General features: G+C 38.2%; 1 protein-coding gene across 1 annotated transcript; it reads right to left on the reverse strand.

Moving 5' to 3' along the window:
- Positions 1-5,540: 5,540 nt before the first annotated feature.
- Positions 5,541-6,023, reverse strand: LOC141651261 (uncharacterized). The gene has a single exon (XM_074458980.1). It carries the CDS (start codon positions 6,021-6,023, stop codon positions 5,541-5,543), a length of 483 nt encoding a protein of 160 aa, XP_074315081.1.
- Positions 6,024-12,617: the final 6,594 nt, after the last annotated feature.

The following is a 12,617-nucleotide window of genomic DNA, read 5'->3' on the forward strand; positions in this document are numbered from 1 at the left end:
GATGAAGTGCGCGATGCCATACATTTATGAGAATGAACGAAAAATAGGAAAAATTAACATTCAATGTTTTAATTTTACTTGTGAAACATCTTTAACAAGTTTTAACATTTATATAATGATCTCCCACTAAATTATATAAATGATTCCAAGACCCAAATATTAAACAAAAATGAGCATCGCTTGGGCGAAACACCCCATAATTGTGTAAATTCGGTAAGTCACGTTGACTAATTCTACCTCTAGAACTCTTGGTCGACGAATTTCCTTAAATCCATCTACTAGCTCCAGAACACAAGACCGTCTTATATCCCGTTGAGTCCAACTAATTTTGGCGTGTGATAACCGCTTACCACCCTACTTACTCAAGGTAAAAAGAGAACACCCCGCTTGGGCGAGCGTGGCTCTAATGAACAAGAGATTCATAGGTGTTACTAATTGGTAAGGCTAATCTCAATTTTAGTTATGTAAGAGATCTTGTCAATTTAGTCATAAATTCCCTATAAGTGAACTAAGTCGGTGAATGTAAATGACGTGAATTGACAATCGCGAAGATAAAATGCATGTGAGTGGCGATTTTGGCATGCGCGAAAATAAAACAAGCAAACAAGAAAGCATATGAATAAATCCTAGTATGGCCACCTAGTTAATAAAAACTAGTCTATTACATTTCGGAAACCAACTCCTTGGTCCCTTGCCTCTTCATTCCATAAGTGGCTCCTTCTTGTGAGATTTGGAACACCTTCCAAAAATAGACTCCGTCTCGTCGTAATCCGTCTTTTGGAAACGCCGGTAAAAATAACTATTACAATTGAATTACATAGCTATTCCTATTATACATTAATTAATAAAATAAATAAAACTATTAATTAATTACAAACCGACGATACGAGATCGTATTTAATTACAAACAAATCGATATTCCCATTCATTTCGGGTAATAACGATTAAAATTAAACTAGGCCATACTAGGTACAACAAGATAAATACTTTAAATAAATGACAATCATTCATTCAACTTAAATAAATATGCTTAAAATGCTGTAAAATGATGCCAAAATCGCCCTATCCATCAATCGTAGGTATCCATCTCGGGTTTTGTGGATTTAATCGATTTTTAACATGTAAAAATCAATAATCAACTCTTAAATCTCATTTAAGTCCAAACCAATTGTCCAAACTGTTTTGAACCTCAAAATTAGTCCTCACTAATTTTATGATGAATAATTAGTTTGATTTGGTGATATTTTGCTAATTTAATCGATAAAATCATAAAATTTAAGTAAAAATCCAAAATAATTGAAAACTTACCCAAAACAAATGAAACAAAAATTTTGAGTATTCTGGAACACTCCCAAGAACACCAAAAAGTCATAAAAATTGCCCAAAAATTCAGGATAAATTTTATGAAGAAAAAGATCGATATTTATCGGTTTTAACCACTAAAACCAATAAACATCAAAACAAGGTGAAAACACATATTAAAATTCACTTTTAATATTTAAATAATATTTTTAAATGTACATAAATTTATCAAGGGCAGAATCAAATGTTTCGAAATTATGATTATTTTATTTTACTTTTATCGACTTTTATCTCATAAAATCAATAAACATGCAAAAATTTCGAACCAACCTTCAACTTTTTGCATACAATCAGTAGAAAACATGCATGAAATACCATAAAAAATTCATGCACCGAATCAGCTTTTAACTATTTTTAGTCAATGTTTAACTAAAATACGGCATTTTGACTCGGTTTTCTACCAAAAATCATTAAAAATAGCAAAATAACTTCAAAAATCACCAAACTTAACCACAACCCTTTTAAGATCAGTAGGTATGCATGCCCCAAAAATTTCGTGCTAAAACCTCTTCTAACACAATTTTGAGTTTTTATAAATTATCTCATAATTCATTAAAATGCTTAAAAATCAACATGCAAATTACAAGCCTAAGCTCTGATACCACTTGAATGATCATAGATCCATATTATACTCTCTAATAAAAATTAAATTGTCTCATAATTTATCATTTAGGTGATCTATGTAACATGCATGCAAATATAAAAGCATAAAAAGAAAGTTTAAGGAAAAACAATTTCCTTACATTGATTTTATGGTAAAAGGGCACAAACTAGTTCACCTTACTAGTTTGTTCTTGAGTTTATAACAAATGGATGATCCTCCTTACAAATCTTCAAAGAGAAGATCTCCTTCAAGATGCACCCAAGAACTTACCCAAAAATAATAACAAGTATTTAACTAGAAACTTGTTAAAATTATACCCTTGATATTATTTGTAATATTACTAACATTTCTTAGTAATAAAAAGTATTACTAACTTCTTAGTAATAATGAATAATAATTTTAGAGAGATGATTGATTAATGTTCACATGCAAAACATACAAAATGATATAGTGTAGAAAATGAACAAAGGATGGAGTAAATAGGAAGGGAAAGTGGCGGGTGGGTGGAGTGTAGTAGTGGACAAATTGTCTTATATTTTTTAATCTTACATCACATGCAAAATCTATATAAGATGAATTATGGTAGTATCTAAAGTAAGGTGAAATGATTATGTTCCTAATCATCCACTACTCTATTTTACACGGTCCACTTGCCCATTTACGGGTTCATATTGGTTCTTATATTTGTCGCACAAATACGTGTAATTTTATTTTAAACATCGTTTCATGTTTATATACTTCCATAATTAATTCGTCCAAATCACTTCGTAAATATACGTGTACCACTACACATATTATTTACGTACTAATATTAATCACATTAATCAATTAGTACAATTTTAGTGAATTAACAATTAATTAACTAAAACCCGTCTCATAAAATTTATTATTCAATTATCACATAATTAAATAATAAATGCCGTTCCTCGAGTTCGCAACTCGAAATCTCTCTAAAAATATTCGACTAACCTTTTAGTCTATAAATCAAGGGACTAAATAAATTGTATCTCATACAATTAATTAGTAGTCAATTGGGGTTCGTTCCTTTAGGTGTGACCGAAAGGGGTCAGTTGATCACGGCCGTCTCACGACAATAACGACAAACTCTAGTCAGCCAACCGTTATTGATTTACGTTAATCAACTGACGAGGATCAAATAATTAAATATCTGATGATATTCCATTAATGAGATTTATTATGTAAACGCACTATTGTAGAGGACACTAACTCCAACAAAACACAAGTACTCCGACCCAACAAAAATGAACCCAAGACACCGCCTAGCTCACCAACTACCAACAACGCCTCGTTCTTGATTAAGGAAGGTTGTTTATGGGATGAAGTTCATTTTGTGGTTACGCCAAGTGAAGATAGGCTAAGGCTCGAAGGGGTGCATGCAAAAAGGGAACCAATTTAAAGGGTCAAAATAAGGCTTATTTAGGCAATGTGAGGCTCAATTATTTGAACAAATTCATTTCATAAAACGTGCATGAAAAAGAGAGCAACCCATGATCTAAGGACGGGATGACACACTTATGCGTCTAGACAAAACACGTCTCGCGAGGAGACCTACTCACAATCCTAAAATGGGGGCCGGGTGTGAATGTACCAACCCCATGAAGGCTCTAATCCTCACTTTTGAGTAGCTAAGTCGAGACTTAGGCCTAGACTACGGCCTTTAATCTCACAGGGTAGTCAAGACTCAACAAACGGACTCCATTTCCTATGGCTAACCAAACGGTTACGCACACGAGCCACGGGGAGGAGAAGGCACAATCGGAGCGTAGTCATCCTAGGGGCATTTGACTCCCTTCCTAGACCATGTTCTTTCTTTAAAACCTTTATTTACAAGCTGATGCAAGACTCGAAATTGAAAACAAGTATATACAAGAACATATGCATGCGAAATTTGAACATAACAAGAATAGAAACATGCAACAAGTTGACTAAGCCTAACAGCACATTAACACCAACAATCCAATAGTTCCCCAAAGGAACATTCAAGGCACAAAAATCCCATCCTCCTCCATATTATACAACAATATAAAAAGAAAAAGAATGGAAAAAGGAGAAAGAGATAAGAACGTGTATACCAGGCGGTCTTCTAGTCTCCTTTTTGCCTCAAACGGTCAATGCCTATGCCCAAAAGTTAGCCAACAAAGAACATATATATACAATGCAATGTTTTTGTGATTTTTTTGAAATTTTTCGATTTTTAGGCATTTTCTTGAATTTTCCAATTTACAAGTATATAAGTATATGCACAAATATAAACAATATTCACAAAGTGGATATTTCCCTCCCCACTCTTGAAATTTACATTGTCCTCAATGAAACAAAGTATAGGGAGTGAATAAGAAAAATAAATGACACATTTTTGGATTTTGAAATTTGTTTTTGAAATGAAATAACATATTCTTGTTGTTTTTGAATTTTTCGAAATTAAAGAACATGTTTTTGGATTTTTTTTTTTTTGCCTCTTCCCCACTTATTATTTAAAACATCCAATGACGGATGAAGTGTGGTTAGAGGCAATTTTAGTCAAAATTAAATAACATGTTTTTGTGGAATTTTCAATTTTTCAAATTTTTTTGTGATTTAGTAATAAGATGCATAATGCATGAATTAGTCTAAATGCTAGAAATAAATAACAATGCAACTAAACTACATGAATGCAACCTACATGTGACGATTTGTATAAGAAATGAAATCTAATGCAAAATATATGAATGCATCTAATATGAAAGTACTAATCTACATAAGATACAAGTATAATATGCATGCGGAATTGAAATATGAATGAGAGTTTGGATATGAGGGAAAAACATACTCGTCATTTGGATTGAATCGGGAGCAAGGTGGGCCACCAACTCAGCCCTCAAGAATCAGAGCCCATATCATCATCATCATTATCTCCGTCACCAAACCCGGAGTCTTGAATCAAATCATCGGGGTTGAAGGTTTGGTTACCTCCGACTCCAAGAGACCTCGCGTGAAGTCTCCGGTCACCATTGTCACTCCGCTATCACCACCCGTATAACGTTCTGCATTCTTCCATTTTCCAAGTATAACGCCTTCTTCGCCCGGTGAGTTGAGCGCGGCAGTAACACACTCCTTGCTCGCATTCTTCCATTTTCCAAGTATAACGTTCTCCCCGCCTTGGTGAGCCGATCGTCGGCCTACTGGCAAGACACACTCCCAGGTTAAATTTCTTCAAAATTGATTTGTGCTGCCAATGTGGAGACGGACCACTGGCCACCGGGTTCACCGGCAGAGACACAACATTCGACTTGATTTGTGCTAATTCACCAACATTTCCAAGTTTTCACTTAACTTGAAATTCGAGCTTTCGTTTGGCCTCGTGTACGTGTTTTCCACTTGTCAAGGCGACGCATCATGCCGGATTTCGGGCAAAACGAAATTAGGCTTGTTTTCCTTAAAGGTGAGCTTCGTCTCCAATCCAAAATCGACAAAATGAGTTCCCCTTGTCTCTCATTAACTACCTAAAATGCATGTTATGTACAAATGGTGGTTCTTGTGGGACTCCACCAAACCAATTCATTGTTCAAGATTTTCAACTTGTCTCCCTCACGGGAAGGGGTTCCCCGAGGTAGAGCACTTCAATTCGACCCTTGTTGTCACCATCATAATAATGCTTTACTCGTTGACCATTAACCTTAAAGGTTCCCCCTTCCTCACTCCAAAGCTCAAAGGCACCATAAGGAAATATTTGCATCACCTTGAAGGGTCCCGACCACCTCGATTTAAGCTTGCCCGGGAACACCTTAACTTTGGAGTTGAAAAGGAGAACAAGGTCTCCCACACCTATGTCTTTCTTCATGATCTTGCCATCATGCCATTTCTTTGTTTGGTCCTTGTAGATTTTGGAACTCTCATAAGCTTCCAACCTCAATTCTTCAAGCTCATTCATTTGGAGAAATCGGATCTCTCCGGCGGCATCAAAGTCAAAATTTATTTCTTTGAGAGCCCACCAAGCCTTGTGTTCAAGCTCAACGGGCAAGTGACATGCCTTGCCATACACAAGCTTGTAGGGCATTGTGCCAAGAGGTGTTTTGTATGCGGTTCTCAATGCCCATAACACATCCGGAAGCTTTTGTGACCAATCCTTTCGGCTCTTGTTTGTCACTTTCTCCAATATGGCCTTGATTTGGCGGTTAGAAACCTCCACTTGCCCACTAGTTTGAGGGTGGTAGGCAAGGGCTATTTTATGCCGCACTCCATGTAATTCAATTAGAGCCTTGAAAGTACTTTTGCGAAAATGGGATCCACCATCACTTATAACCACTCTTGGTGTCCCGAACCTTGGAAAGATTGTTCCTTTGAAAAGTTTCATCACAACTTTGCTATCATTAGTGGGAGAGGCCACCGCTTCAATCCATTTGGATACGTAGTCCACCGCTACCAAGATGTATTCATTCCCACAAGAGTTGGGAAACGGTCCCATGAAATCTATTCCCCAACAATCAAAGAGCTCAATCTCCAATATGTTTGTTAGGGGCATCTCATTCCTTTTTCCAATATTCCCAACTCTTTGGCATGCATCACACGATTTCACCACATAATGGATGTCTTTAAACATGGAGGGTCAATAGAATCCCCCTTGGAGGATCTTGGCAATAGTTATTGAGGTTGCCAAATGTCCCCTATAAGCGGAATTGTGAACTCGGTCAACGATCACCAAACCCTCCTCTCTGGAAACACATCTTCGGAACATTCCATCCCCACACTTGCGAAACAAGTGGGGGTCATTCCAAAAGTACCTCCTTATATCATGTCTCAACTTTCTCCTTTCTCGTGGTTCCATCTCATCCGGTATGAAATCATTCACAATGTAATTTGCAAGATCCAAAACCAAGGAGTTTTGGTGCTAACTTCATGATGTGACACCCCATACCCAAGTGCCTTACCGGGACCACCCAGGTATAGAGATGTCACCATCTCGGTTTCCCGAGGCAATGATAATCAAATGACAATAACGAAACACAATTTAAATAGTATAAAGTTTAAAGTGATTACAATCCAAATCCAAACTGATAAAAGTAAAATACATGTCCTCAAAACCAAATATCTAAAACTACTCAAACGACAAATGGAAGACTCTAATCACTCGTGATGACACATCGTCACTAGCCCATATGCCTCTAATCATACCTGTTCAATCACTGCTCACCATCCCCAAATGGATCACCATAGTTTTACAAAACAAAGACGGGTCAAGACTAATCACACAATTATATAATCATAATAAGATGTAAATCAACACACTCAATCGTCACATCAACCCGAACTCCATCACCAACTCCTCAATACTGACTACACGCTAAAGTGTGTAGCTCTGCCAGAGTACCCATCGCAATAGGTTACTCCTCGCCGCTAGTGGGGGACCGCAGCCGTTACCACCTAAGCCCCGCTCATCTCCATCGAGCGATAAACCCAAATCCATTAATGTGCACATCCCTTATGTGGCGGGTTCCTGAAGGGCGAATAATGGGCGTGAAGCCACCCCGCAAGTCAATCCACTCAGCCAGGGACGCACCCCGAAGAACACAGATGATCAATCAACAACAATCAACATCAACCAAATCCAACAACCGTCACAATGCGAATATGATACTTTAACAACATTCACAATCAACAACAAACCACATTATGTGACTAATACTGAGTAGGGAGAACCCTCCTGGAATGCAAACACAAGCAGAGGATCTCAACAGCTGTATCAAAACCTCTCCTCTATGAATCCTCTTCCTATCACATGATCACATAATTACTACTAGCACAACTAACCATAAAAAACCCCCAACCCCCCAAATTAGGGTTTAAACAAATTTAATAAAATGCTATAAAATTGGTATGTAGATCTTACCCTTGACGCAAGGATCACAAGTACACAAAGAACAATGAAATCCGGCCTCTCAAACTCCGGGATTTGTCAATAACACGGATATAGCGAACAACGTAGTTTCAATCTCCTTTTTAATTTTATTAGGTTTGTAAAAGTGTTTAATAAAGATGACGGTATAATATATATACTAATCCGCGTTATTAACAAAACCCGTCAAAATAATACCCATTAACCGACCTACTCGATCAAGTAACTAACGACTTTCGATCGAGTGCCACTTACTCGATCAGTACCCAGTGCTACTGATCGAGTACCTACGGTGCTGACAGAATACTTTTTCTAAAAATAAAACACCCTTACTCAAAGAGTAAGGCCCACTCGATAGAGTACCCAGAGACTCATAAAACCGTAGTATTACAGTCTTCCCTCCTTAAAAGAACTTCGTCCCGGGTTCAAACCACAACAAAATAAAACATACTACCACACTCCCGACACAACAAACAACACAAAACTCGACACAAAACTCCGACACATACTACCAACCAAACTCAACCTGACTCAACCCACTACCAACTATACCAAAAACAACATAAAAAGATGCAAAAACTCTTCGCGATCATCTCCTACCCCCCTAAAAGAAACAAGGTTACGTCCCCGTAACCATACATACCTGATAAAAAAGGAACGGATAGCGCTCTCTCATGGACTCCTCTGCCTCCCGTGTAGCCTCCTCAACCTCATGATTAGACCAAAGAATCTTAAGCAATACTGTCTCACCATTCCTAGTCTTCCTAACCTTCCAGTCAAGAATCGCTTAGGGCACCTCAAGGTAAGACAAGGACTCATCTAGCTCATGTTCTCTCGCCTCTAACACATGTGACGGATCACTCACATACTTCCGCAACTGGGATACATGAAACACATTGTGCACTCTCTCCAAAGTAGACGGTAAGGCCAAACTGCAGTAAGCAACCTCTCTAACTTGATCCAAGATATCATATGGTCCTATGAACTTCCGACTACCTTTCCTTTCTTCCCAAATCTCATAACCCCACGCATAGGAGACACTTTTAAAAGAACCTTATCCCCAACCTGAAACTCTATATCCCGTGATGTAGATCCGCATAACTTTTTTGCCTATCCTGAGCTCCAGCTCTCATCCTTTCCCCGATCATCTTAATCGCTCAACCATCTCATGTACCATCTCAACCTAAAACCCTTTGCCTTCAAAGACTGCCGGGTCCCAACAAATCGGGCTCCTACATCTCCTCCCATATAAAGCCTCAAATGGCGTCATGCCAATACTAGTGTGATAGCTGTTGTTGTAGGAAAACTCAATCAAATCTAACCTCTGTTCCTAGCTACCACCAAAATTCATCACACAAGCTCGTAACATATCCTCAAGAGTCTTGATTGTTCGCTCCGTCGACCATCATTGCGGGGATGAAATCTGTACTCATCTTCAATGTCGTTGACACGTACATCAGCGTCATCAAAAATAACCAAGCGGCTCTAACTAATATAGCTAGGAAGTGGTCGAATCCACGAGTAGGAATTTATTCCGCTAGAACTAGGTTCGTCTTAAATAACCAAAATTGGGGGTTGTAAAATGTGGTTTTCAAACCAAGAGAAAGAGGAAAGAGAAGTAAAGGAAGAGGGTTTAACGGATAAAGAGAATAGCTAAGACAAGCGGTTCACCACAATCGTCCCGGCCGAGTGTAATCTAGGTCCCAGTCAATGCGAAGACGGTCAAGGGGTAGCGACGTCACCTTTCGGTCCTTAATTCACCTAAAGTGTAAACAGTTTAACTTTCGTCCTCGCCGCAATACTCTATTGCTCGCTACTAGTCTCCCCCTTCCAACCTTTCGGTCCAGGTCAAGGTCCACTAAGAATAAGGGTCTAATTGCGTCGACTCAATGGGCAAATTACAATTATATGTAGCATTTTAACAACATGGACGATACTAGCATTAACTTGATGGTCGATTACTCTCCCTTCAATTCATGGATCCCCTATAGTCTTAGCATAGGGAATTAGCTACTCATAACTATCAAATTAACAATTACGATAACCAAAACAATTCGGACTAAACATGGTGAATGATCTAATTGATTGAACAAGTAAGAAGAAAAGGAAGAAAAGGGATTAAAGCAAAAAAGCGATTAAGGAATAAATAGATCGATAATACCAGATTCGAGTAATAAGTAGTGAATAAGAATCAAGAAGCGTGTCAAAAGTAATGTGAGAATTGTACGTAGTAAAGGAGATAGGAGTAACGTAATGTTCTCTCGGAGTCTTATCTTTGTAAAAACACCTTAAACCTAATCTATGGTGATTACAAAGCCAAAAGATTAGGAAATGAACCAAAAACACACGAAATCCTCTCGATCGGCGGAGAGATTACTCGATCGAACACCAAGTCACTCGATCGAGCTAGGGCAACCTCTCGATCGAGCACTCGCTAATATGAACTTCCTCGATCGACTCCTCCAATTGTCGATCGACTGCCTTGAATGTAGAAAGCATTCGATCGAGCACTAAAGCACACGATCGAGCTATATAAGCGCACCAGGACTTGAATTCCTTCCTTGACTCAGCTCATACGTCCTCCAAGTGTAAGATTCCTAAGCTCCGGCTCCTTATTTCCCATGAATGCATACAATTGGAACAATTAAGGCTCGATTTAGCTTCTCATTGGTCAATTCCTGCAAATTACAATAAACGGACCAAAGTAGAGTATTTGGGGTATTTGTAGCCGAGATGCTACATAAAAAGCACGAAATGCGTGTAAAAATGAGGTGAAAACCTTATATAAAAGACACGCATCAAATCTCCCCAAACCAAACCTTTGCTTGTCCCCAAGCAAATATGAATGCAACTAAGGGTGAACAATAGAACGGGACCAACGCATCGGCTACAAATCATCCACTAGAACCAATTTAATGCAACAAAATGACAAAGTGGCAATCAAAAAGTGCAAACGAGTTAAATTAATATTTCAAGCGCCATCAACCGTCGACCTTGCAAGATTCAAAGATGTCGGACTCTCACGAATTCACGGGTCGTCGTCACTCAAAATCAGGTACAAGGTGAGTATATATGTGAAAGATAGGAAGAAACAGGACACTCACCTAACTCGACCTATAAGAACATGCATGCAATAATCATGAATAAAGTCTCTACAACCGTACATACGCATTCCAACCATACTAATGACCAAGACACGTGCCGAGGACTTACAATTGGGGTTGTGAGGTAATGGGTAAGAAGGGGCTAAAATGAATTTGGATATGTGGGGTTAATAGCTAGGCTAGCAACAACGGATCCAAATATAGGCGCATCCCGACTTCGTACTCATTACAACAAGATGAAACGGTGCAAAACTATGCACTAAACTTCACAAAATACCAAAAATCGTCAACTCCCCATAGGATATAAATAAGGCATGGGAGTGTGAAACAATGCACAATTCTCATTTTTTCCTTTCATTTGAATTTTTCTTCTTTTGTTTTGAATTTTTCTGTCTCTTTTTGCTTTCTTTCTTTCTTTTTCGTTTCATTTTTTCACAATTCTAACACATTTTTTTCTTTCCCCTTAATTCTTCCGCCAACTTCCTCGAAATCGATGAAATAACCATATTGCAATAACACATTCCAAGAACTACTCATTACTAGCTTAGCTAGGGTAGGAAATATTATAGAAAGTAGTTGATAGGACAAAAAGGCAATTTGGCTATGTGAGGCTCATGGGTAGAATGAAACAAGGGGAACTGCCTCTCCTAACACGTGTCACCATCCACGGACCCGAATGCATACGGTATGAAGAAGACTAGACTCATGCCTATGCAAATTGATGTTACATGTCTTAAAGAGAGTACTACTCACATCCTAAATGAAACAGGTCATGAATGTCACCGAGTTTGTAAGCTCTAACCTCGAGAATGTATTGTAGCTTGCCGACACAAAGAATCAAGTCTATTCGTTCAGATAAGAGAGAAATAAAAACTCGTATATTATGCACATAAACACGCCAGCTAAATGTCAAGAAAATGCAAGGCTCAAAATAAAATTCAATGTAGCGTCAGTGTTCAAACGTTCCGACTCAATTTAAACATGAAAATTTTGAAAATTTTTGAATTTTGGGATTTTTATATGATTTTAGAATTAATTAAAACAACAATGCATGCGGAAATAAATAAACGTGCAAGCAAAAAAATGCAAGAAACATGCAGACACAGATATGGATGCATACCTCCCCAAACCAAACCGTACAATGCCCTCATTGTACCAAAATAGGAAAGAAATGCAAGTAAAGGAAAAGGAGAAGTAGAGTTGGAAAACTTACAAAAACGTCATATAGCAAGGACCTCCCAAACCGACCATGAACATGGGAGGTCAAAGAAAGTCAACAGTGGCTTTATAGACGAAACTTGGGCGGAGGTCATTACCCTTGATCGAGCACTGAACAGCTCGATCGAATGTTTCACAAAGATGAGTGGACTCGATCGAGCACGGCATCACTCATCGGTAAGCACGGTAGGGGATCTGGTCGATCGAGGACATCACCCCCGATCGAGTAGCAGCCGCGTCGAGAAAGTGCTCGATCGAACACCAAAACCCTTGATCACAGTGACTTACGTAAAAAAGACGCATAAAAAGGAAGGCACAAAAATTGTTCATAAAGTAGCGTCTAAAGTTCAAATGTAAAAGCTAAGGAAAACAAAAAAAACAATTAAAACAAATAGTTCAACAAAAGCATAAATAAAATCGTCATCGCTTTCCCTCG

Source organism: Silene latifolia, chromosome 4 (assembly GCF_048544455.1).
Source record: "Silene latifolia isolate original U9 population chromosome 4, ASM4854445v1, whole genome shotgun sequence".
Lineage (NCBI taxonomy): Eukaryota > Viridiplantae > Streptophyta > Magnoliopsida > Caryophyllales > Caryophyllaceae > Silene > Silene latifolia.

What these genes read in the sequence shown, in the direction of transcription:
- LOC141651261 (XM_074458980.1), bottom strand. Translation starts at nt 6,023, where the DNA reads ATGCCCTACAAGCTTGTGTATGGCAAGGCATGTCACTTGCCCGTTGAG.